This window comes from Zootoca vivipara, chromosome 4, assembly GCF_963506605.1.
Source record: "Zootoca vivipara chromosome 4, rZooViv1.1, whole genome shotgun sequence".
In the NCBI taxonomy this organism is placed as follows: domain Eukaryota; kingdom Metazoa; phylum Chordata; class Lepidosauria; order Squamata; family Lacertidae; genus Zootoca; species Zootoca vivipara.
In genome coordinates this window covers 71502461-71529208 of record NC_083279.1, presented here as the reverse complement: position 1 = coordinate 71529208, position 26748 = coordinate 71502461, and the positions used below count along the sequence as shown (strand labels likewise).

At 43.3% G+C, this 26748-nt stretch overlaps 2 protein-coding genes across 4 annotated transcripts; both read right to left on the bottom strand.

Moving 5' to 3' along the window:
- Positions 1-2420: 2420 nt before the first annotated feature.
- Positions 2421-9169, bottom strand: LOC118085513 (apovitellenin-1-like). Of its 3 annotated transcripts, none has more exons than XR_009557497.1 (4): positions 8904-9169; positions 6895-7057; positions 5064-5246; positions 2421-2553 (listed from the first exon to the last, which is right to left on the bottom strand). XR_009557497.1 is itself a non-coding variant. In XM_060273741.1 (3 exons), exons 1-3 carry the CDS (start codon positions 8962-8964, stop codon positions 5138-5140), a joined length of 333 nt encoding a protein of 110 aa, XP_060129724.1. In that variant the 5' UTR covers positions 8965-9169; the 3' UTR covers positions 5049-5137. The 3 variants fall into 3 exon arrangements, 1 of the variants encoding a protein (XP_060129724.1); XR_009557498.1 differs by lacking the exon at positions 2421-2553 and adding an exon at positions 4314-4724; XM_060273741.1 differs by lacking the exon at positions 2421-2553 and having other exon boundaries at positions 5049-5246.
- A 3299-nt stretch (positions 9170-12468) lies between these two features.
- Positions 12469-26447, bottom strand: ILDR1 (immunoglobulin like domain containing receptor 1). The gene is made up of 8 exons (XM_035114405.2): positions 25657-26447; positions 22592-22762; positions 20815-20964; positions 20132-20251; positions 18695-18841; positions 17249-17353; positions 14907-15739; positions 12469-12934 (listed from the first exon to the last, which is right to left on the bottom strand). Exons 1-8 carry the CDS (start codon positions 25718-25720, stop codon positions 12893-12895), a joined length of 1632 nt encoding a protein of 543 aa, XP_034970296.2. The 5' UTR covers positions 25721-26447; the 3' UTR covers positions 12469-12892.
- Positions 26448-26748: the final 301 nt, after the last annotated feature.

Here is a 26748-nt window from a genome sequence, read left to right as displayed (position 1 = left end):
CTAGTAACAGTGCCTTGTCCATTGTGGCCCCTTGCCTCTGAAACTGGCCTCTGGAATGTTCTACCAGATCAGTGGCAGACTTTGGGCTTTCAGATTTCAGTGGCACCCTCTGTGGTGCCAAAATTCAGCGATCACCCCGACTCTCACCTTCCGTTCTAAGTCTTTGTTGCAGCTCAGTGCCCAGTATGAACGAACTGGCCACACTCCCCTAAATCTGCCTCTTACCAGACTCCCTACTGATTTTAGAAATAAACTAAAGCTGCTGCTCCCTCTACCCCCACCCAGGCTTTAATACAGTTTGGTGCTACAGCTATTGTTTAATTTTGTTGGGTACAGTATTTTAATCTGCTTATGTTATTTTTAGTGATTTTAATGTGGTGGCTTTATCCACTTTGCTGCCTCAGGAATCTTTATGATTAAGAGATGACACATAATATTTTAATTAAAGGACAGACTGCAGCTCAGTGATAGGATACATATTTTCTATGGGAAATGGATTCTTGGGTTCAGTCCTTGGAAACCATAGTAGGGCTGATGAAGATTCCTCTCTGAAACCTTGGGAGTATTGCTACCAGTTAGTGTAAATACTGAGCTAGATGGACTAATGCAGGCTTCCTCAACTTCGCCCCTCCAGATGTTTTGAGGCTACAATTCCCATCATTCCTGACCACTGGTCCTGCTAGCTAGGGATCATTTGAGTTGTAGGCCAAAAACATCTGGAGGGCCGAGGTTGAGGAAGCCTGGACTAATGGTTTGATGTGGTATGAAGTAGCTTCCTATATTTTAACCTGTAGCTTGTTAAGCATTCATTTGTAGGGTAAAACAGGGTAGAGATAAGTGATGGTAAAATACATGTAGATCATGGGTTCCCAAACTGATGAAGTTCTTCCCTGATGTTTATGCCATGTGTGGTTGCTCTTGGTTAATGTACGGTATGGTTTGTGGAAACATGGTAGACATGTCACTTCTCTTCATCTTGATAATGATATTGCTCAAACTAATTGCTGAGAAAGCATTCCAGCACACACATACACAAAACCTAAATATTTTGAGCAATTAAAACTAACGGTACTTACTTTTTGGCAGGTAATAGTGGTTTTACACACACTTCTTTAAACAGTCAAATATGTTACTAGGGAAAACAACTTGGTGAAACAAACAGATTAAAACTCTCAATGTTGCTGTCAGAGTGGAAGTAACTGATGTTTTGCCTTTTGAATGTGGTGAACATCTTCTACCACAAACTGAAGCCTGCTAAATCGGATTCTATTTATGGGCAAATTTGCATATGTGTGAACTTGAATGTTGTAGCCACAGGGCAGCCAGAGTTTGGTTTATCACCGAGAAACATACCGTAGTTTGCCATTTAATAAGGACATTAGCTGAAAATCCTAAGTCTAAAATAGCAAATGCCAATCCACAGACAAGTTGTTTTTTTAAGTACATATATACAGTGCAGTATTTTCCCCTACACTACTTACTCCATTTGTGAAATCTGTCTTCGTATACTTTATGGTGTATCATAATTCAGTCCTTCTTAAAACTAAGACAGATTAAATCAAGGTAGTTACTTCTGTACAATATTCTGAAGGAAGTGTGTACACAGTATAGACAATTCCTGTTTGTGGAGTGTTTTGACTGCCACACTGCAAATAATACTAGAGAGTGACCTTTTCTTAAGAGGTAAGGTAAGGCAATGTAATGGGTCAGGTATGCAGTGATCCAATTCCTAAGGCTTACTGTACATGATGCAGCTTAGTGATGCCACATGATAATAAACACTGGAAAAACACCCCTTTCCAAAAGGAAAAAAACTGAGAATTTTTTTTGGGTTTTATCCCTAACTGTTTTCAAGGAATTTTTTTTTAGCGAGAAGCCTCTTGTGCTATATTTTCCTTTTCATCACAACAAGTGAACTACATGTGAACAGTACATTGAAAAGCAGTATTTAAAAATAATATTGCTACGGTCATCTGTGCTGCTTCAAAACTTTCAAGATTCAAAGATGGCTGTATTACTCTAACATTCCACAGGCAAATGTGAGATTAGGAATGCACCTGCTGGTCTAGATTCACCTGTCATTGAAGAAACTGGCCCAGTGGACACTACCACCATTCTAGAAAACTGTTTCTGGCAGTGATCTGTCAGATTTGCTGAGTGTCTCTACATTCCTCAAACTCTTTTGATGTCTTGAAGACAGCCCAGTCTAATACTAGGACTGATCCAAACCTTCCCTGTCTCCCATTTCACAACCCCATTTACAGGTAGCAAAGGGTGGGGCATATTTCAGTTTTAATTTTCAGGAGAGTTAAAATTGAAAAGGGGAGGGGACTTGCTAACTGTCATAGACCTCCTTTCCTGATGTATGCCGCCATTCCTATACCTCCCCAGAAGTCCCGTATCAAAGCAAATACATAACACACAGAAAGGAAGGAATATCACTCCATGAAGCGAGCAAAACTTGAACCCGTGGTGTAATGAAGATGTACTTGATGAAACAAATGGATCAGGATAGTTCAGTTCACATTCATAATGGTGAGAATTTCCTGGGATCTGAAAAGGATCAGAACAGTGAATCTCTCTTTCCACATGCAGTTTCCTCACACAAAGACCGACGCAGACCAGCATTTGCACCATTCTTGCAAAATAATATATCCAAAACTTTCCTATACTGAATTGTCTTAACCTGCTGAATGTAAAATTCACTTGTTTCATACAGTAGCTGTACTGATGACAATAAATCAGAAGGAGTTACCCAAAACTGTCCTTTTCCTTTACTGCTGAAGAAATATGCTGTGACTCATGCAAATGGATTATAAGGTGAATCCATCACAGATTTTAAACTAACAAAAATACTGTGCATTAATCCTTCAAGTACCAAAAAAGCACACCTGAGGCAACTCATTTAAGAGTTTAAGGAAATCTTAAAGAAACGTTTCACTGAAGAGTTCCCCAAGGCAGATTTTCAATCACATTTCTAACTGATTTGTGGGCTGTGTATCCAGAAGAGGGTTTGCCCCACAGGACCAAAATATAGGTCCCTGTATACAGATGTAAGTGACATTGTATCTGTTATTAATTTGGTTTTTCTACAGCCATGCAGCACATTTCACAAAGAAAGCTGTTGCAGGAAATGATGGAAACTGCTAAATTCTCTGCCGAATCTAGTGGCTCCCAATAATTGTGAGTCATATATAACATTTTATTATGTGGAGGCATTCAATTTATTTACTTCATTTATAAAAGCACACTCTTCTTCCAAACAGTTCGGAGTTACACATATGCTGTGCTACTTGCGATGATTCACGAAATGATCGTCGACTTGTGGGAAGGCTTCATAACTTGTCATTGCTGAAGAATGGCTACTCCCTCCCTCTGGTGGCAGCATGAGAAAACATACCAACTTAAAATAATAAATTTTATTTTGCAAAAGAAAAAACCTAGACTGAGTCAATACTTTTTATTTAGCAGAGCTCAGTTTGAAGGATGGGGTATACCTAATTTATATTTCTACTACTCTGTATTTCAACTGAGACGGTTATTATATATAATCAAAGAGGAACCGAATAAACACTGGGAAATCAAACTATATAAACATCTCTTGCTAGGAGAATCTTAAACCAGATCTAATGAACTCTATATCAAATCCATTTACTAACTGTACTATTCAGATATGGAAAACCTGGCAACCTAAATTTGCACCTATTGTTTTTCCATTAATTCCAATATCATATTACCCATATTTTTTCCAGCAAAGGAGAGATAAGGAATTTGAATACTGCAAATCTGAAAGTTTATACACATTATAAGATTTCTATACCAATAATCAACCTCTAGCTAGTAACCAAATAAAGTTAACTTCGTCAAATCTGAACACAAACTGGATTTATTTTCATCAATTCATAGTTTTATTATAAAAGAATTTCTAAAAACACAAGCTCTGAGACCCTTAGCACAATTTATTAAGCACAATGGGTATAGAGAGAAAAGGATTTGTTTCTAAATTGTACTGTTCTGAGTTTACGAGACATGGTCTATATGCTTGAGCCCCTTTCAAATTCCTGGATCCAATTTCAATTCCTGGAAAAGCCAGGCTAACTTCCTAATGAGGTAATTGCTGAAGTATGGATCATTAAGGTAACAAAGGAAGTGGCTTTGTGAGAGACGACAAATGGGTGGGACCCTCTCCCCCAACTTGCTGGTATTTAGAAAGACAAAGGCCAGGATTGAGAGCTGGGTTATGTGAGCTAAAAGTTAGAAGTTGGAAGCAGGCTGGGAAGAGAGAGAGAGAGAGAGAGAGAGAGAGAGAGAGAGAGAGAGAGAGAGAGAGCGCCATGCTTGACTTCTGCTGGATCCAGGGGTGCCGACTTAGGCCCCAGATTATGGGTGCCCAGTGGTCTACGATATAATGTGACATCCTGGCCTCACATTGAGCCATGACATCACCTTGTGAGCTCCGCAGCGGTGCCTGGGAACCCCGGAAGTCATGTCCAAGGCCCTGTGAGACCTTAGACTCCACCTACAAGGCCCCACAAAGCCTTGGACGTGACTTCTGATGCTTTGCGAGGCACTGGAAGTCATGTGACTGAATATTTTTCGATGATACCAATGTAAATATATCGTCAAAGGAACTGGTCATATATGATCTTGGCAGCACAAACAATAATTGCAATTCAGTGGAAAGCAGCCCAAAATCTTACACTGGACGCTTGGCACTGTTCACCCTAGAATAAAGGAGAAAACCAAGCATAATTTGAGATTTCGATGAGGCTAGAACCTCCAGGCACTTTTTATATGATTTGGCATTCCTTTATGACATATACAGTGGAACCATCATTTTCAAGATAACCGTCATCACAAGCCTGGCAAATCTGAAACTATACTTAATGATCTGGTAAATTTGATAGTCTTTACTTGGACTTTATTTTAACTCATGTCCAATTACTCATTCCACGTGCCTATTTTATAGTTTTGTTTTTCATCTTTAAATTTTTGTCGGTTGTTATAATTGTTATCTGTTTTATATACACATTATAAAATGAAATAATAATAATAAACTATACCAAAATAACCCTCTGCACAATATGATCCACTGATGAATACAAGGAAGAGGCCACTCCACAAATTCATTTAGGTCCTAGTGCTGTGCTGGTTCTGCTTCTTCCTTTGTCCATAAACCATGTATATTTTCTACCAGTTGTTGAAATGCTCGATTGATTTCAGTTGTTGTCTTTATCAAGAAGTTCCTGCAAGGAAATAGAAACCTGTAATGATGAGATGCTATTTTTATGCTTTCCCCATTTTTCTGAGTGTTGAGAATTCCAGGGGTTCACCGTGTACCCTAAATCTGTTTCCTTTGGGAGGAAGACACTGGAGGCTTGTGGCATTTTTGCGACGCAGGGCTTATGGTTCACACATATATAGGCTGGACATGGGTGGAAGTTTCACAACCTGAACCCTCCCAAAATATATTGCTCCCTCAGACGGTTTATAGAGGGCCATCCATGTTCTTCAGAGCTTCCAGTAAATTCTACAGCTCTTATCCTTTATTAAGCCAACCAGAATGCCACAACAAGCTTTTATGTTCACTATAACTCTTCACCAGGCTGGATGACAAAAAATGCAATGGAGGAGGCTCTTGTTTGAGCCATCCTTGTCTGCATCTGGTAGTAGCCTTAAGACGGGGTGGGGGTGGGAGTAGGTAGCAGGCATTCATATGAAACCCATTCTTGTATGGATGGAAGGACCTGCTAACTGCAGTTGTCTCAACTTCTCATTTTTCCAATCTTAAATTCAGTTCTCCACATTTCTGCAGCAATTTTTAAAAAACAACTAATGAAAATTCACCAGCAATTTAGTGAAAATTTATCCCAACACATACATTTTTCATATGCAGTTTTGACTAATGCACACATTTTTAGAAGCAATTGCCCCTAATACAACACATTATTTTGTAAAATAATAATAATGATAAATTCTTCCAGTAGCACCTTAGAGACCAACTAAGTTTGTTATTGGTATGAGCTTTCATGTGCATGCACACTTCTTCAGATCATTTTTTGTATGTTATTTTCACTAATATCTTCATTCTTAGGCACACTTTCCCCTGAGATACGCATTTTTGTAGGCATTGGTTGGTTGGAGAAGTGCTTTGCAAAATAGAAAATCTGAAGGTTAGCAGCATTTCAGTTTGCATACTGCACTGTTCTCAAAAGTGTGGATTTGGTAGGTTTGGCTTTAAATTTAAACTGAATTGAATTTGTCCCTACTTTCAAGTGCTTTGCAGGTTCTAGGTCAGGCATCCCCAAACTGCGGCCCTCCAGATGTTTTGGCCTACAACTCCCATGATCCCTAGCTAACAGGACCAGTGGTCAGGGATGATGGGAATTGTAGTCCAAAACATCTGGAGGGCCGAAGTTTGGGGATGCCTGTTCTAGGTTGTACCTGGCCTCCCAGGATGGGCAAAACACGCTGTGGGTGAATCCCATCTCTGCCAATATGCTACCGATTATACCGCCCACTGGAGTTTGCCAATACCCTTAGCCAAAAGCAGTGCAATGCTGAAAGAGAAAAGTTCGCACACATAGCAATTTTTTTTGTAAACCAGTCCAGTACAAACACATTGTCCACACTTTAGTGGGGAAGAAATATATCCCAAGTACATATTTTCACTGTAAAGCTGGTTTATTTCTATACTCAGGGCCGGCTCTAGGTAGAGTCCTGGTGGCACGGGGCCGGTAGGGTGGGTGCTGCACGGCAAGGGTGGGTGCTCAGCGCCAGGGCGGCTGACCTGCTCGAGACTGCCCTGTCTATACTCTCATTCCTGCAGCTTGAACCTCCACAATTGAAGCACCGCCCCCAATGACAGAAATGTGTCATCATCACCGTACATACCTCGTCTCAAGGATGATTGGATTCTGGAAAGCACCATACAAGAACTCAGCAGTTTTAGGAGATACTTTGTTCACAGCATCGAACGCATAAAATGCAATTGCGTCAGGTATGATCATCAAATCATATTGGACATGCCTCTTTGAGATGGCTTTAGTGTCAACTTCTGGAGAGGGGAGGGGAGGGGAAAATGAATTTAAATTCTCTTCTGTAATTAAGTGTCCAGCTGGATACAAGTATTTCTAAGAACTTCAGAAGCAAGGCAGATATCTTTTGTGTGTGTGTGTGTGTGTGTGTGTGTGTGTGTACACACAGACATGTTTACACAGCATTATCAAGATCCGTAAATAGCATAGGCAGGGGGACTGATAGATCCCTTGCACTACCACACTTCTGAATCTGCTATTATGCAGAATTTGTTTCTGAGCAAAGGGTAGGGTGGGGTGGGGTGAGAAATTAAAGCCATGAGCTTTAATTTATTAGCTGGCACAATTCACTAACATTTTCACTGTGAGTTAAAGATTGTACTCAAACCAGTTGCCCCAATCGATCGGCTGTGTCTGTCAGTCTGTGAGAAAGCCTCCACATAAGCAAAACCCTGGGACTAGGGTTTCATCTTGTATAGGATGGCAAGATACAGCATTCATCAAATGCACAAAATCTGATGAAAAGAAATGCAACATGGCCCTTTCAGTACCTAAATTAATCAGCCTATCAGATGAATAGTGAAAATCAACAACCTCAGATATGCAGATGACACAACCTTGACGGCAGAAAGTGAGGAGGAATTAAAGAACCTTTTAATGAGGGTGAAAGAGGAGAGTGCAAAATATGGTCTGAAGCTCAACATCAAAAAAACCAAGATCATGGCCACTGGTCGCATCACCTCCTGGCAAATAGAAGGGGAAGAAATGGAGGCAGTGAGAGATTTTACTTTCTTGGGCTCCTTGATCACTGCAGATGGTGACAGCAGTCACGAAATTAAAAGACGCCTGCTTCTTGGGAGAAAAGCAATGACAAACCTAGACAGCATCTTAAAAAGCAGAGACATCACCTTGCCTACAAAGGTCCGTATAGTTAAAGCTATGGTTTTCCCAGTAGTGATGTATGGAAGTGAGAGCTGGACCATAAAGAAGGCTGATCGCCGAAGAATTGATGCTTTTGAATTATGGTGCTGGAGGAGACTCTTGAGAGTCCCATGGACTGCAAGAAGATCAAACCTATCCATTCTTAAGGAAATCAGCCCTGAGTGCTCACTGGAAGGACAGATCGTGAAGCTGAGGCTCCAATACTTTGGCCACCTCATGAGAAGAGAAGAATCCCTGGAAAAGACCTTGATGTTGGGAAAGATGGAGGGCACTAGGAGAAGGGGACGACAGAGGACGAGATGGTTGGACAGTGTTCTCGAAGCTACGAATATGAGTTTGACCAAACTGCGGGAGGCAGTGGAAGACAGGAGTGCCTGGCGTGCTATGGTCCATGGGGTCACGAAGAGTCGGACACGAGTAAACGACTAAACAACAACAATCAGATGAATAACTACATTTTTAAAGTAATTAATAATTTGACAGATTTAATAATAAATACTCTCTCCTGTGTCTAAGGACAGTTGAGTATTTGGAGCTGCAATTATTTGACTTGCAATTATTTGAGCTGTAGAATACACTAAGAACTCTAGATCAGGCACCCCCAAACTTCGGCCCTCCAGATGTTTTGGACTACAATTCCCATCTTCCCCGGCCACTGGTCCTTTTAGCTAGGGATCATGGGAGTTGTAGGCCAAAACATCTGGAGGGCCGCAGTTTGGGGGGTGCCTGCTCTAGATTATCACCCCTTTTCCAATGACTTTTTGGCTCCTGTTTAGTTCAACAGTATAACCAGGTATGGTGATAACAGTAGCCTGCACATTTCACACTTAATACTAGGACTCAACTTTAATTGAGGGCTGGGGTGCACACATATTCAACAAGCAAAGCATATCTGAAGCCAGATCGAAACACTTTAGATCTTACCAGTAAGGGTATTTGCAAGGAGAAGGATTAGAGTGACAGCCCAAGCTTTATATTGAAGCATGATCTACTAGGTCACCGTATCAGAAGACTCTGGTGCAACAGTTCTACAGAGTGCTGCAAAGAAAGCACTCTGTTAGTATTTGGTAAGGAAAATGCAACACCACCACCACATTTGAATAGAGACTAATAATCAAATACACATAGCACTGCTGAAATCGGCTACAAATTTCGATTTGCTTTTTCCCTTTTGCTGCACCTGTTCACAGGATCCATTTGTGCAAGTTCTTGTTATTATTTTTGTTATTATTTTTCTATACCATCATTATTTTTTCTTTTAAAAGAAAAAAAAAATAACATGGTGACAAACAGCCTGAAATCAGTAATAAAATCACCTGCCTAACAAAATGCATCACAAATCAGTGGCCAAGTATGTACTGTACAGTACTTATTATATGTACTGTACTAGCACCAGAATTGTAACAAATACAGTGGAACCTCGGTTTTCGAACGTAATCTGTTCCGGAAGACCAATCGACTTCCAAAACATTCGGAAACTGAGCATCAAAGGGGTGTGAGCCTCGGAAGCCATTTGACTTTCAAGGTGTGTTTGAAAACAGGAGCATTCACTTCCGGGTTTTCAGCGTTCGGCTTCCGAAACATTTGGCAGCCGAGATGTTCGAAAACGTCCCCTGTACTGGAGAATATCCCCCATAGCCCACCCAAGACATATTGTTGAATGAAAAACAGTACAAAATGGTGCACTCCACATTCAAATTTCTTGAAATGTATCATGCTCAATATCTCCCCTAACTGATCTGCATTATATATATACACACACACACAGAGAGAGATCATTTTTCACTTACCTTTCTTACTGGCAGCAGCTGATGTCACCTCTGAAACCCAAGCAGACTCACTGGTGTCATATAGATGTATTTAAGGGGTCATAGGTCTCTACTTGCTCCACATCTGCTCTTTTGCAATAGATAGGTACGGAAGTGTGGAGTCCCAAGGAAAACAATCTGATCAATCACATGGTAGAAGGTTTTAGTTAACCCTTTACTCCTGGGGTCATTAATTCCAGGTTTGGGGGGCCTGATGGGGCCCTCCAAATACATTTTGCAGCATGCCACTTTCCCCTCCTTTAAAAGCAAGTGGGGCTTGGGGAAGTTGTGGGCAATAGGGGAGGGGATGAGTAAAATGTAAAGGGAAAGGGGTTGATCAGGTGTGAGGGAAGAGTGGTTGGCAAAGGGCCATATGAGGATGGCAAGTGCAGTGAAAAGCAGGGCGGCCCCTATGAGTTTATATTTGCTGTAAAACACTTAACTGATTTTTTTATTTCTCTTGTCATTACCCTGTATTCCTTTTGGGTTGTTGTGCTTTTTGCTGTTATTTGACATTTAAAAATCAGTAACACCCACCTAACTGTAAATCAAAGCTCTTAAATGGAATTCAAATTTCCTTTCTTAAAAATATAAAAATCCAAATGGTAGCTCAGAGACACAAATAGCAGGCATAGGGGAGGCCTGCCAGCCACTGGGGTCCCAACAACTGCTTCAAGTTGCCAGGTGCTAGCACTGGCCCTTTTGGTCATCTGGTTCCTTTTTCCTAGAAGCCCAGACATATCATGAGGTGACCTATCACTGGCTCAAGTGAAAAAAACAAAAAAACTATTGTGTAATAGAATCATAGAGGTGGAAGAGACCATAAGGGCCATCCAGTCCAACCCCCTGCTAAGCAGGAAACACCATCAAAGCATTCCTGACAGATGGCTGTCAAGCCTCCGCTTAAAGACCTCCAAAGAAGGAGACTCCACCACACTCCTTGGCAGCAAATTCCACTGTCGAACAGCTCTTACTGTCAGGAAGTTCTTCCTAATGTTTAGGTGGAATCTTCTTTCTTGTAGTTTGAATACATTGCTCCGTGTCCGTTTCTCTGAAGCAGCAGAAAACAACCTTTCACCCTCTTCCATATGACATCCTTTTATATATTTGAACATGGCTATCATATCACCCCTTAATCTTCTCTTCTCCAGGCTAAACATACCCAGCTCCCTAAGCCGTTCCTCATAAGGCATTGTTTCCAGGCCTTTGACCATTTTGGTTGCCCTCCTCTGGACACGTTCCAGCTTATCAGTATCCTTCTTGAACTGTGGTGCCCAGAACTGGACACAGTACTCCAGGTGAGGTCTGACCAGAGCAGAATACAGTGGTATTAATACCCCCCCAAACCCCAAACCCTCCAAAACACCAGGATATATTTTTAAAAACAGGAAAGGAAAATACACATATTGTACCAATCCCCGACTCGTTAAATCTACATATAATTGACAGCCTCTAACAATCTATTTCACATTTAGTACAGTGTAGAAGATGCAATTACATTTCAGAAAACAGGTAAATGCACTTTACAGAAGTTAAATGATAAACAGAATGAATATTCTTGTTAGCTACTGTTTACACTTCGTGGCACACCAGTTATATGGGTGCACATTAATTGTCTGTGATATAAAAAAATCAAATGATTACACAATAGATAACCTTCAGTCTCCATTTGAGTGTGATCTGGTATCTGCAAATATCTGCTATAGGCAGCCTTCATTCTGCTATATATCATCTGAAAAGAGGAAGCTTCTACAAAGAAGGGTTCCTTAGGAAGTGTTTTTTTTAAAAATCACATTTATCTACTTTGATTTGAGCCTGTTCCCCACGTCATATAACCTGTGTTGTTGAATGATACCACACATATTTTAGTATCCCATCTTTCGTCTAAGGAGCTCAGAGCAGCATACGTTATAACACCTCTTATGTCCTTAGAACAACTCTGTGAGAAGGGTTAGTCTGAGAGGAAGGGAGTGGCCAAAGGTGATTTAGGTGTTGGGGCCAATTTGAACCTGGGTATCCATGGTATTAAGTCCAACACTGCAGTCACAGCACCACTCTGGCTCTAGAACAGAATTTTCATTTTTCCTCGAGCCAAACTCAATGGGATAGATCCAGAGGAGAAATAGTGGGATACCACTGGTACAATGGAGCTCTCCTGGCTCCCCCTCTACTTCTCCCTCCCTAAGGCACTCCAGAGAGGGTGGAAGATTGCCAGTTTAGCATGCTGCGAGATGGGGGAACGGGGGGCCTGCAGCAGGACAAGAAAATCCTAAGAATTTGGCAGGGCTGCCTTGGGCCAGCAAAAATGTCTCACGGCTCACACAAGTCTCCTTGAACACAAGTCAATGGGAGCCTGTTCATCTGTCGGCCATCAAGTGATGAAAGTGCATCTATGAACCAGGCCTTAGGTCCTAATGGACATTGGTGATCAATGTACAGGCAACTCTCAACTTACACGGGGGTTATGTTCCGGGGATAGCGTGTAAAGCTAAAATCACATATAGCCAAAACGTGTTGGGTTCAATTCCTTGTGGTATTGCCAAAATCTTTTTTCCTGGATACCTGCCCCCCCTTTTATTATTTTTATTATTTAACTGCCAACCATGTAAAGCTGAATGTGTTTAAGTTAAATGCACATAACTTGTGAGTTACCTTAATTACAATACCAAATTCCCATAATGTTTATATTGGTTAATTTCTGTTTGCTCACATTGCTCAGTAACTGAGCTGTTTTGTACAGTTCATTCAGTAACTGGTTCATGTAAATATTAAACTGCAAAGTCTGATGCAATCCAAGGCTACTTTCGTCAGGCTCTGAGTCAGGCCATTGGCAATCAGTTAATTTCAACATGTATTGGGTATGCAGTTAGCAATTATTCTTGTACAAATTATTCCTGTACAAAGCATGTTTTTAAAAGCCAACTGTCGGGAACTAGATGTTGTTGAAAAGGAGTTCCATCTCATTCCTGCTTCAGTGTCCAAGGTGAGGAAATCCAGGCTGAAGGTGGTTGAGATGAAACAGATTCCTCTTGGTAGCTGCTACACTGAACAGCTAATGACTGTTTTGATTTGCAGACATTTTTTTACAATAGCAGGAAGAAAATGCTAAATGACAACACTTCTTCCACTGCGAGAACTGCCTTTCTCCTAGAAGAAAAAAAAAAAAAGCTAGTAAGCAGCTGGTAAGCAGCCATAATGGGGGACAGTGCAACAGGTCACTTATAATTCATTCTTACCCTCCCTCCCTTCCAGGCTGTTAAACAGCAATACTTTCCCTACTGAGCTAACTCAACCACAGTCTGATTTGAGACCGCTTGATCTGAATGATGCTCATCTGAACGATGGATGCTGTTAATTAGCTCCAAAATTTCGAACCTTTGTACAAGCTATTTGGGGCTGATCAGTGGCGGAGCTTCATGCTCCGGCACTGGGGGGGCGGAGAGCAGATGGCGGCAGGGCTGGCGCGCGTCCCGGGGGCGTGGCGCGCCACCTGAGGGGATGTGGCATGTGTCTTGGGGGCGTGGCATGCCACCCAGCGCGGGCGGGAGACAGCCACGATGGCACTCCACTGGGATCGCGCTACTGGGGGCGCTGCACTCCCCCTGCACTCCTCTTCCTCCGCCAGTGGGGCCTATAGCACTCATGAGGCTCCCTCTGGTTGAAGATGGATGCAATACAGAAGGGTGGTTCACAGCAATGCAATTTTGGATATTAATAACTATCAGATACTGGTGAATCAAGCTGGAATTACCATTCCTGCCCCTCTCGTCTCACGGCAGGTGTCTTCTCCTCCTTCAGCTGGTAAACGAAGCGCCACTGCAGCTGGGTGCTTTAAGGCCAGTCTCACAGCTCCACCTCTGTGTGCAAGGTATTTTGTCTTGTTTTTGGAGTGTGCACAGTTTGGGTTTTTTTTACAAATAAATTGGTGTGAGGGCTTGATCCAGATTAGGGCCTTAGAGTGGGAGGTGGGGGCTTTAAACCTTTGGGCTGCCTGCATGTATAATTTGCAATGCATAAAAAGGTTCCGTTGAAAATGCTAATGTGGAGCCCCTGACTCAGATCAGACCAGCAGTAGAAAGGTATCTGATCCAGGTCTGACCCTAATGCTAGTTTTCTAATCCAGATTTTCACCTACCCCTGCCCACTTGTGAAAACCACAACTACCACTACCTTTCTCTTCGGAGAACTACATGAGACAAGTCATGTACAGTTTTGACTCTCATCAACTGGGCCAGGCCATATCAATGTTTGATTCACTAGCATGCTGCAGACAAACAACACTGGAGAGCTTCCTTTCTAAAGATGTGCAAGGCTTTCCTACCATTTGTCTTAAAAGGGGCTCCATTCTTGCACGTGCTCAAAGTGAGCGCTTGCAAAAACAACAACTGTGCTTCCATGCAAATGCTCTTCTTTGTAAGAGCCCAGCAACTTACCAGGGAGGGTTGGGGCAGCAGCAGAAGGAGGCAATGCAGAAATGGCAGCCCGGTTGGAAAAATAATAAAAAGCCAGCAAGTCCCCCCCCCCCCCCCGGGCATGGAACTCAAAGCAGAAACTAGAACTCAAATCATGTCCCAAACCAGAAAAGCAACACCATGCTGGCCAAGAAGAGAATCTGAAGCTTCTTGGATGGAGTGCTTTGTTTCGTTATTTGCTCTTGGGCAAGAATGGATGCTCCCACATACCCAATAGCTAGAAAAAGCACCTCAATGGCCTAAAATAAAAGGTGCATCACCTTCTGTTCTCAGTCTGATGGCTTCTCTGCCCCCACCCCAGAGCACCTCCCCACTAACTCCCTTTCTTACTTACTGCCATGCCCCAGTCCTGGTAAGTTGTTGAGCCCTTGTCAGAGCAAGGAGAAGCGTTTGTAGGCTTGAGGCAAGCAGGGCCTGGTTTGCCTCACTCAGAAATAGCCATGAGCTTGACCATGCTTCTCTTGAGCCTATTCATGTGTCTTTGAACAGGGGCATAAGCTTTAGAAAGCAGCCCTGTGCAAATGCACATGCCCCCCCTTTCTGTATGGTGCCTGTCTTCAGCCTCCGCCAGAGAGTAGCCTGTAGCAGGGTGCAAAGCTACATACCCATGAGATTGTGAAAGATAATATTTGTCACACTTATTTTACCGATTGCTGCTCCGCAAGGCTTCTGGCTTTGTCGCCTTTGGCTGGGACGATTTCTACCGAGCGGTAACTAGGGGGTTTCTCTGGCCAGTCTGGAGAGTGGCGCTGGCGGCGATGCCGCCTGCTGTTCCCTTGGAAGCGCTCGTACTCATCAGATGAACTCCAAGACTCCCGGCGGGATGGTGGAGAACAGCTGCGATGGCGGCGGCGGCGGCCCTGGCGATCGGAGTCCCTGCTCCTCTGACTGAGAGGTCGATAAGCCCGCTGCCCTGAATACCTTCTGTCAGAGGGATGCCGTGCAGAATGCTCCCTTCTATCCTCCTCAGGATACGAGTCGGAACTGTTCCTACCATGCAAAATGGGAGATAAGTCTGGCCTAGAACTCCGAGACCTGTCATAATGGCTGCCAGCCCTCTGCCTCTCGACTCTGCGGTCTCTAGGTCTGCTCCGGAGTTCCTGGTCGTAACTGGAGTAGGAATCATCTTCTTCATCCAAAGACAAGCGCCTCCTCCTCCTCTCCCTCTCGTCGTCACTTGCCTGGCTCCGGGGTCGCGAGGCGTATGTCGACCGCCGTGGTCGTGACGAACCACTAGTTCTGCGGGAGGATGGGATACGCTCAATGATGGGAGGCAGCTGGATCACTCTGCGTTCCACGATCTCTGAGCCCAGAGAGGAGAGGATGCTAGGGTGACGACTGCTCTCAACGCGGTGCGGAGGTATCACGGGCTGGGAAACGCCGAGGTTCCTAACCTCAGACTCAAGCTGCTCCAAGATCTTGTTGGAGGGAAACTGGGTAAGTGGAGGCATCCGTGGCTGACTGCTCTGCAGAGACACATCTATGGAACAGAAGGTGGGGAGGGGGAAGAAAGACACCTGCCATGAGAAAAAGCCAGGTCAAGACGAACTGGGAAACTGTGTCCCTCTGAGATGTTGCTTGACCAAAGCTTCCATCATCCCTAACCAGTGGCCATGCTGGCTTGGGCTGATGGGAGCTGGAGGACAACAGCATCTGGGACGGTGGCGGCACAGATTTCGTTGACCTGAAGTAAAGACTTCCAATTCAGCATTAAGACAGAGACTCAAACTAGATGTAGAAGCAGCAGATCAACTTGTTTAAACTTGGTCTGCGCCAAATGCATATACAGTGGGTGTGACCTCATTGGCAAGTACCTGTTTTGATCACCCAATTGCCAAAAAGACAGCTTCAAAAAGTGCAGAAAAATGGGAGGCAAAGGAATCAACAAGGACTTTCCTTAGGAGAAAAAGCTACATTGTGATCTTTGGGTGAAGGGCTGTATATAAATTTAATAAATAACAGTAATTGTTTGGAGCATTTTAAGTTTAGAAAACAAAAGCAACTCAGTTTCTAAAATTTTGCCTAGGATAGAAAAGTGGTTTCTCTCTCTCTCTCTCTCTCTCTCTCTCTCTCTCTCTGTGTGTGTGTGTGTGTGTGTGTGTGTGTGTGTGTGTGTCACCCAATGAAATTGGATGACAGTGGATTCAAGACAGATAAACTACATCACCACACAAGGCATAATTAATCTATGGAGTTCACTATACTACAAGATGTAATTATGGCGAATAGCTTAGATGGCTTTAAACGTGGATTACAAAAAGAAATCCACAGAAGGGCAATCTTTCTTAAATGCAAATACCCTGTTTCTCATATTTTAAGACATACCCATAAAATAAGCCATAGCAGGATTTTTAAGCATTCAAGGAATATAAGCCATACCCCGAAAATAAGACATAGTGATAGGCGCAGCAGCAATGCCGGCCGCGGCAGGAGGAGGAGGAAAAAAATAAGACACCCCTTGAAAATAAGCCATAGTGTGTGTTTTTTAGGAAAAAATAAATATAAGACGTGTCTTATAATATGAGAAACACGGTAGAAATCTAATTCTGTGAGTGTGGATCCTCATGGAGCCCAGAGCTGCTCCATTCATGTACAAAAGAGAGGAACCAATAGGCCTGGGAAACTTCAAGGTTTGCAGATGGACGAGAAAAGAAACACCCCCCAAAACAACGGGAGAGGTTTCTCTTCTTCACTCCCTGGTTGTGGATTTCCCAGAAACATTTGTTGGGCTTTCTCCAAAACAACTGGTTTGTCACTATGGGAAACAAGATGCCAAGTCTTTACAGATACTAGATTACATGCTTCCACTTGCCTGTGTAACGAATAAACTCAGCCCTGACCCTCACCACCTCTGAGCAGCTGGGTTGGTAGCCACTGACGCTCTTTCACCTCTGAGAGAGGCATCATCATCAAGCCAAACCACAAGCATCCAAGTCATTAAACTGCTGTAATATATTCACTCCCTTGGGACTTGTAGACGCAGCCCTACCTCTCTGTAACAACGGGTTTAGTTGATATGAAGATGACTGGGAGTGGTGTGTCATCCATGGGAAAAGTTGTTGAGCCTGTTTCATAAACTGATGTCGTTCCAGCACTAGAGGATAGAAAAAAAGCAATAAATGTTATACAGGTACACTCAAGAACTCTGGAGATCTTTTTCTCTCTCTCCATTTTATAGAATAGCAATATTGGAAGCCAAAATTAGTGACAGGGAGGTTCCTCCTTGCTTGGTTTAGAATGCCTGGAACCCCTGGAATCTTGCACCGCTCCAAGATTGGGATGGCATGAAAAAATACAGTCTGTCTGCACCAAATGTGTGGTTTTGATTTCAGACGGATATTTACTCTGGAGACACTAAATTTTCTAACATTAAAAGTGCAATCCTGAATTCCTTCACACCGGGGCTTTGCCAATGTAGTCCCGGCAGAGGACTTTCCTGGCGCCCACAGACTCCACTCCCCCTGCTGAAATAAGGCTTAAAAGAAGTATTCTATTGTAGCCAATAGAATAGTCTGCATTATATTTATGTGTGTGTGTGTGTTGTGCTGCTGAAAGGTGGGCAATAAATTTAATAAATACACAAGATGTTTGTGACTGTTTCTCCGGTTCACAAATGTGTCCATGGGCCCCAATAGTTTAGCAAACTCTGTCCTACACAATGCCCTTAACATAAAATTATGGTCTACTTCAGCATGTTCCATGAAGAGAGCATTTATACATGCTGAAAGAGTAAACACAAATGGCAGAAAGGGATGGAGATGGGGCATAGTGGTTAGAATTTCATATCAGGGACCTGGGAGACCAGGGTTCAAAACCTGACGCAGCCATGAAGCTCACTGGGTGACTTTAGGCTTAGGCTAATCATGGTCTCTTATTCTAATCTACTTCACAGGGTTGGTGTGAGGATAAAACATGAGTTTGAACTACTTGGAGGAAACTATGAAGGCCCTCCTATTTGTGTACAGTGGTACCTTGGTTTACAAACACAATTGGTTCCGGAAGTCTGTACTTAACCTGAAGCGTACTTAACCTGAAGCGAACTTTCCTATTGAATGTAATGGAATGTGGATTAATACATTCCAGATGGTCCGTGGAGTACTTAAACTGAAGCGTACTTAACCTGAAGCAAACTTTCCCATTGAAAGTAATGGAAAGTAGATTAATCAGTTCCAGACAGGTCCACAGAGTACTTAAACTGAAAATACTCAAACCGAGGCGTACTTAAACCGAGGTATGACTGTACATTTTGGATAACATGCAGTCAGGTTTCCAACTGAGCAGTATTCCCCCTCTATGACCACCCCAAATCCCACAGAGGATGTACGCTTGTCGTTGAAGCGTACACAAAAAAGACTTTGGTTCAATACACCTATTTTGTTGTTATTGTTTCCCTGGGAACAAACGCAAGGGGCAGACGCCCTGCTTTCCGATTTACCTTTTTCATTGCAGCAGCAGCGAGTTGGGCAGCAGGCACAGCGCACATGGCAGCAGCAATGCTGAGGGCAGCACTGGCACCAGCACACCCCTATCAGCATGAGGAGGAGGAGGCCGCCAAGGACAATAAGGACGACAGTCAGCCAATCTGATGGGGGGAAAGAGGACATTCAAACCTATTATCCCCCATCACCTTGCTTTTCTTGTTACTAGATGCCTGTAAGATGAGCTTCCTGCACCGAAAAGGAAGCTTTCTGCAATCTTCCCTCATAAGATAGCTCACCCAATACAGACTGAGCGTTCACATAGAGTGCTGCATTCAGATGTAACAACAAAAAATATTTGTTTGTTTATTCCAGGGGCAGAGAAACCCAGTCCAAGGGCTCGTTGCATAATGGGCAGCCTTTTTTAAAAAAAAGTTATTATATACAATGCACACACATTAAAACTACAACCAAATACCGACAATACAAATACCGACAATACAAAAATACAAACATATATAGAAAAATTCCTTCAGTAGCACCTTAAAGACCAACTAAGTTTTTATTTTGGTATGAGTTTTCGTGTGCATGCACACTTCATCAGATAGACTGATGAAGTGTGCATGCACACAAAAGCTCATACCAAAATAAAAACTTAGTTGGTCTTTAAGGTGCTACTGAAGGAATTTTTTTATTTTGTTTCGACTCAGACCAACACGGCTACCTACCTGTAACAAACATATATGTTACACCTACATGACTTCCCTCCACCAGTGTCCGTCATTTCTTATGTTTATTATATTCTTTATTTATATTGCAATTTGTAACTCTCATCTTTAGTATTGTTATGTAACTAATATTTTGTTTTCTGAATCAACTTTACCAACTTAATCTAGACATATCAGCATGTTGTCTTTAGACAGTGTTTGCTCATCTATTTTTCAAATCATTTTCATTGTGATCTTAGTTTCTGGATTGTTTAATATCTTATTACTGCGGTTAGTTTTGCCAATTCAATAAATCCTAAAAGCTTGTTTAGCCAATCTTCCTTTGTCGGCATGTAATTTCCCTTCCAGTTTTTTGCAAGTAGGATCCTTGCTGCAGCGGTTGCATACAGAAATAATGTCTTCCTATCTTGTGGTAGCCTTTTGAGGGCAGCCTTTTGAGAACTGAATGCCAGTGGTGGGAAGGGCCAGAGGCAAGAGATACGGCTCTTGTCTTTGTACAGTAGGCTGCATTCCAGCATTGCAAGATCAGGAATTGCTAGTGTCTTCTTCTCCCCTTTTAATATGTGGATTGAAATAAGCGATAACCCTGGAAGTAAACATCTTTAGGATCAGAGCATGGCTCATTTTGCTCCATGCTTTGTTCTCTAAAACTTCATAAATGGTAAGAAAAAATGAAGAGGAGGTCACCCCAAAATAAAATTTAAAAAATAGAACAGCGCTACGTACTGAGAACAATGAGCTTGACCTCTATGTCTGAGTCACCGCTTGTATCTCCTGGAGCTTCAACATTACAGTAGTAGACTCCATGGTCCCACCACATCACTTCATTGATCAGGAGATCTGCTCCTATGAAGAAGAAACACAGCATGGCAAAAGTAGGCAACTGGGTGATTCTTCTCATACCACGAAAGCATATTCCTGAATTGCAAAAATTATTGTGCAAACAGCCTTTTGGAGAGCTGAAACTACATTCCGAGTCATTTACACCTCCGGGTGGCGCTGTGGGTTAAACCACAGAGCCTAGGGCTTGCCGATCAGAAGGTCGGTGGTTCAAATCCCCGTGACGGGGTGAGCTCCTGTTGCTCGGTCCCAGCTCCTGCCAACCTAGCAGTTTGAAAGCAAGTTGATATATAGGGGAAGGTAAACGGCATTTCCGTGTGCTGCTCTGGTTCGCCAGAAGTGGCTTAGTCATGCTGGCCACATGACCTGGAAGCTGTACGCTGGCTCCCTCAGCCAATAATGCAAGATGAGTGCCGCAACCCCAGAGTCGGTCACGACTGGACCTAATGGTCAGGGGTCCCTTTACCTTTAAGATACAATTACTTCATGCTGCTTAAGGCTGTGTTTCCTTAGCACTAATGAGACCTCTACAGGCCACAGTTTCCCAGTCCCTGCTCAAATGGTCTTACTGTTCTGAATGGTTATCCTCCGCTGTCTGTAATCAACACCAAGCACAGGTTCATTTTGCCCTCTTCTCTGAGCAACAATGCGTATTTCCCGCTGATTGTCATTGCAGTCGTTGGAAGGGTCCTGGCCAAGAGCTAGGCCTGCTTGATAGGCTGTAATAAACAAAGAGGATGGATTTCAAAATTGTTGGTATTAAAGGGTTAAGTTGTACTAGACACTCTGAACACTGAGCAGCTGAGCATCATGGATCACCTGGGAATGTTAGACAATGTGTATAAATAGTCAGTTCCTTACATGTGCTCGCTCTCTTAGTAGCGGTTTTTCTCTTGGTTGCAGTTTGTAGTAGAAGTCATGCCTCAAGCTTGTGCGCTGAGGCAAAGTTTTGTTTAAGTTTTTCTTGCCCAGAGATGAAGGATGTCTGCCTTATCTCCAGGCTATGTTTTTTGTAAATAAAGTCTTTTGAGTTTACAACGTGCTCCAGAGTTCCTGAATTTACGACTCTTGGTGACTCATCCTTAACCTTAACCGGTGCGCACACACACTCTGCTGAAAAGGAAGATTTATGTCCGGAAGCGCGACTGGACTAGTAAAATTGTTTACTTAAACATAAACTAATTAAAGTTTATGTACAAAAATGAATGCCAGTTTATTTAAATCCAAAGTATTAAATTCATAATAGTGTTCCTTAAAATTCCAGTGAGGTAAGATCACCTTGTGTTTACTACCTGCCCCTTTATAAGTGGTAACAACAGAAAAAAATTATGGGGGTAGAGAGGAGAAATTATTCAATTAATTTCGGAGACAGCAAGCTCTAATGCTATATGAACTGCAAACTTTGCTGGGCATATGGAGAAACAACGTGGGATGAAACTTTGGGATATATTTGAAAAAGTTGTCAAGCACACCATTCACAGTCTGAATCAAGGATAAGCTATCAGGATTTGGCACAAAGAGGAAAGAAAAAATTTGTGGATATTAGACCATACAGATAACTAAATGCTTTGGAAACCCAATACTTTTCATCTAATTTTACAATAGTGAAAGCTATAATTCATGGTTCAGATTGCAAGAACTCTGAGCATCTCACTAAGCCTATCCAGACTGAAGGAAGATGGGTAAAAGGCTCACGACCTTTGGCTAGCCTTGATAGCCTGCCAACATTTTTGACTGTAGGGACCCTTGCTCCTCATTCAGTGAGGGATATAATCCCTTCTCCAATATCGCAAAAAGTTCCAGATTCACTCTAGAGCGCCTCTGAAAATAGGGTGTGAGGTTAAAGACAGTCCCTCCCTGACCCCCAACTTAGAAGGTGGGCTGGGGTTCATCCATGTCAGACTACAGGCCAAAGTGCAATGCAACACAAGTCTTTTCCTGAATTTGTTGGCACTCTCTGGTTGAGCTCAGTATTAGATGGAGAAATTAGTCTTAAACTTCAGAGTTTTCCCTTTTGAATTGAAAGTGCTAGAGCCAAAGGAGAGCATGACTGAAAGTGAAAGGCTCCCTTTCCTAAAATCACAGAGCCTGTTAGGGTTTCATGCATTCCAAAGATGTCTTAAAAGTGAAAGCACAAGCAGTCATTTCCTAAAGCAGCATCTTCTAGCTATCACTCCATCCATTTTGGTTCAGAGACCGAAGAGATCAACTTCCCCATTATTTGGCTCTGGAGAACAAGAAGTCAAAGAACTGTCTTCCCTGGGGCTCCCTCCCTCCTTCCTGCCTCTTCTCATGTGTGTGGAGAGCAATCCTTGGTGGTGGGCCGCAAGAATCAGTGGCACTCACCAACACTGTAGTAGTCAAGGATGGGATCCTTGCAAAAGGACTTATAGCGCCAGGTAACTAGCACATCCTGCAGTTGGGCAGAGGTACTGTAGTCACACCTGAGGGTCACAGAGGCAAATAAAGTTGTATATCGCTCAGCAACTGGCACAGTCACCAGGAGGGAGAAGCAACCTGCAATGAAAGACATGAACAACAGCTATCAGTAAGCATATGAAAAGCACCCCTATGCCCCCCCAGGGGGGGGGATCTACCAATGCAGACAGCAAACCAAGTATACAGAGATTTAGTAAAAAAACAAACAAAACAAACAACCATCAAGTTCCATAAAGTTTTCCAAAGGACTGGTTCATTTCTTGAGTGACTGTGCAGACATATCCTACAGTTTGCATTTGGTCTGCACCCACGGGACTTCCTTTTTCCTAGTTCTGGATTTGATAGGGCTTTTGAAGACAGCAGTGCCACAATCTTTGAAAATACCAGCAGTGTAAGATAAATGAAGAAATATAGCAGCATTGATCCATGGGGAAGAAGCTGTGCAAAGGACAGCTTTTATCCAGGATGTCCTAGAAGCCGACTGCCGCTTCCCAGGTAAGCTACACCTTCTGTTGCGTGTGCAGGGCGGTCCCTCCCCTTACTTGGTCAATCCCCTGGCAACACCTCCCCAGGCAGGATTGGGCGGTTGACTGAGGTAGGTGGAGACCCCAGGTATCCAGCCTGGGGAGGATGAAGCCAGTCCGAACTACCAGGAGCCGCACTGGGATCCAGGGGACTGCACGCGACCACGCAAAAGTCACCCCCATTTGATGTGGGGGAGCAGCCATTATCCAGGATGTCCTAGAAGTCAGGATGAGGGCAGGCCTTGTATTCTCTCACAATAAGGGTAGGGGAGGCGTAATAGTTTCACAAATGAGGAATGTGAGTTCTTCAGGTTGGCCAAGTCTGTAGGAAATCTATGTTTGGGGACTTCCTGTTTCGGGCAGTGGGAAATGGCTGACTCCCATATGATCGGACCCCAGCTGTGCCAGTAATTCAGGGCTGATATGGGGGTAATTAGCCTTGACAGACTCCCCAAGATGGGGGAGGACTGTCTCGAAGACCTGCAGATTGTCTGAGGTTGCCAGCTTGCATCAAGGTGCAGGTGGCAGTACACTGGGGCACAGAGCACAGTACGGCCAGCACTCTCCAAAGCCACTCTCATAGCTGGGAATATCTGCACGATAAAATAATTAGATTTGGACAATAAACAGACATAGTCTGGACCAAAGAAGACTGAGAAAAAACCTGCAGATTTGTACAGTCCATGGCTCGGACTTCAAGCTTGGATTTTAAAGAGATTCTTGTTATGATGTTTGGATTATTTGGTACGTTCTCTTTTCTTCACAATACTTACAATAAGCGGAAAAGAGAGAAAGGCTTGTTGCTAAATCTTTAAAAAATCTCAATTATAGCTAAATACAATTTAATATAATACTATAACTATACTATTTAATACTATCAAACAGCTTTTAAATATACATTAGGTTAGCCAGACTCCTGTGTTTTCCCTATCATAGGTATACACGATAACACTAGAAAAGCATTCAAGGCATTAACAATACCAAAGATATCAACAGCATTTGAGATAACATAATATAAACACTGTGTTAGATAGAATTACTCAAACACACTTGACAGCACCTAGTTGGAATGAAGTGCCTTTATAAGAATGAATGGCCAGGGGCTTAAGAAGTGCACATACTGGTTATTTTTGTGGCTGTGACATTATTTCTGCAATTCTAAATGTATTTACTCAGGAATAAATTAAACTAGGACCGGGCTCAACCTATCTTTAGCTGCAAGGCTATAACTTCTATTTTGTGTGTTCAAGTGAGCACTGTTAATACAGGACAGAATGTGAAGACACTTGTTTAAAAACACCATTTACATTTGAATTATAGACAAGAGAAATATATTTAGTTCTAATCATACTTACCAGGAAGTAAGCGTTACTGAAACCAATAAGGCATACTTCCATCTAGTTAATTCATTGTCATTACACATTGCACTTATATGCATTTTCCTCCAAAGCAGCCAAGCTACAGTCCTATTGATAATAATCAACATCTTATTTAAAGTATGTTGCACCTAATATCTAGGAGGGCAATGGTGAGATAAACCAGTGAACTTTTCACATGCTTAAAAGGTAAAGGTACCCCTGACCATTAGGTCCAGTCGCGGCCGACTCTGGGGTTGCAGCACTCATCTCGCTTTATTGGCTGAGGCAGCTGGCGTTTGTCCACAGACAGCTTCCAGGTCATGTGGCCAGCATGACTAAGTCACTTCTGGCAAACCAGAGCAGCGCACGGAAACGCCGTTTACGTTCCCACCGGAGCGGTACCTATTTATCTACCGTACTTGCACTTTGACATGCTTTCGAACTGCTAGGTTGGCAGGAGCTGGGACCGAACAACGGGAGCTCACCCCATCATGGGGATTCGAACCTCCGACCTTCTGATCGGCAAGCCCTAGGCTTGGTGGTTTAGACTACAGCGGCACCCACGCTTACACATATGTAAATATGCTTACACATATGTAAATAGAATTGTGGCTAAACTGCTGACACCAAATGCCAGCTAGCCTGGTACATAGATTTCCACCCTTTCTTACTTGTATTTTTGTGGAGGACAAAAGTTCTTTACACATGTATCCACTCTGTGTGGGTGTAAGTTTACAACTACAGCAAATACGATTTTAAAAGGGGGGATACACACACGATACACACACACACACATATGCTGGGCAATTTTACAACCTCTCCTCCCCGGGACCAAGAAGATTAAAATAAAAGCAACATGGAGAGACTTAAAACATGCCTGATTAGCCCGGAGACCTGCCTTTGAGGAAGGTACTGTAAACAAGCGAAGGAGCAGGAAGGAATCGGGCGAGAGGAAACTTTAGGAGACAATCAACTACTAAAACCAGTCGCCGTCAGCAAAACAGCAAGGGAAAGACGAAAGATCACGGAGATCGGGAGGCAGCTCCTTTCCCCCTTCCAGCTCCGATCCCCGCCGCCCCCCACGACTCACCTGTCGGGAGGCAGCTGAGGCCGAGAAAGAGCCCTAGGTGTTGCCATCGCCAGCTCCAGGCCATGGCGCCGCCTCCTCCGCCCACCGGCCGGATCCCTCTGCGCAAACGAACCTCAACCTCTACTCCTAACTCCGGGAGACGTTGGCCTTGCTTTTCCGCTTGGGAAGGGAAGCCGCGCCTTTTACTACTACAGTATTATTATTGTTAGTATTATCTGGAAAGGAGCGAGCAACTCCTTCTTCCCTCGGCTCGATCTCCCCCGGCACCTGTTGCTGGAGCGCTTTCCCATTTCCTCCAGCTGCGCCCTAAGGCGCATTCCGGCAGGTGCGTCGCCTTTCCCCCTGCAAAAAAAGGACAGGTCCCGCCTCCCGGCTCGCTACCTGCAGCGGTTTCTCGCCAGGCCTCTCCTCTCGTTTTTATTTCCCCGAGTTCAGAGCGAAGAAGAAACTTTGTTTGTACAAGTCAGATGACCCCTGGCAGTTTAATCTCTGAAGTAAGTTCTTCTATGTTCAGAAAGGCTTGCCTTAACACCCAGATTTTTTAATGATCTCAGGGGGGTTGGCAGCATTAGAAATACGAGATAGAAACACACAAAATACGTAATAAAAACGAGCAAAAGCAAAACGAACCAATAACCCCAACCCCCAAACATGTAGTAAAACTAAAATACTCTTAAATTATAGTTGGGTCGGTCAGATCTAAGCAGGGATATATTGCGTTGCAACAGTTCGATCCTATGTAGATCCTATAGGATCGGGCAGATATTAGCTCCTCTGGATCAATGCGGCCGTCCCACCAATAAATCAAAATAGGTATTAGAAAATGGAGACCTGCCGACGGGCACTCATTTGGCAACCACATTACAGGGATATTTCCCTGTTCCTCCTGGAAGATCCCCCTAGAGGAAATTCAGCAGGTGCCGTCTTTTTCCCTCGCTGTAGCCACACCGGCAGAATTTCTGCTCGGCACACAGAAAACCTGCCAGAAAAATGTTGACAGGCGTTGTAACAATTAAGTTAGCAAGGAAGGCTCCCCACACCCAGGAAGAAAATCCCCTTTGCCTTGTTAATGCAGTTATTAAAGGCGCGATC

What these genes read in the sequence shown, in the direction of transcription:
- LOC118085513 (XM_060273741.1), bottom strand. Translation starts at nt 8,964, where the DNA reads ATGCTTCAATATAAAGCTTGGGCTGTCACTCTAATCCTTCTCCTTGCA. An exon ending in CCTTGCAAATACCCTTACTG is followed by an intron (nt 7,058 to 8,903) that starts GTAAGATCTAAA and finishes TCCCCTCTCCAG; the next exon opens with AAGTTGACACTAAAGCCATC. An exon ending in CCAATCATCCTTGAGACGAG is followed by an intron (nt 5,247 to 6,894) that starts GTATGTACGGTG and finishes ATTTCCTTGCAG; the next exon opens with GAACTTCTTGATAAAGACAA.
- ILDR1 (XM_035114405.2), bottom strand. Translation starts at nt 25,720, where the DNA reads ATGGCCTGGAGCTGGCGATGGCAACACCTAGGGCTCTTTCTCGGCCTC. An exon ending in GGTCAAGCTCATTGTTCTCA is followed by an intron (nt 18,842 to 20,131) that starts GTACGTAGCGCT and finishes TCCCCCCATCAG; the next exon opens with ATTGGCTGACTGTCGTCCTT. An exon ending in GCCTTGCGGAGCAGCAATCG is followed by an intron (nt 12,935 to 14,906) that starts GTAAAATAAGTG and finishes TTTTTCTTCTAG; the next exon opens with GAGAAAGGCAGTTCTCGCAG.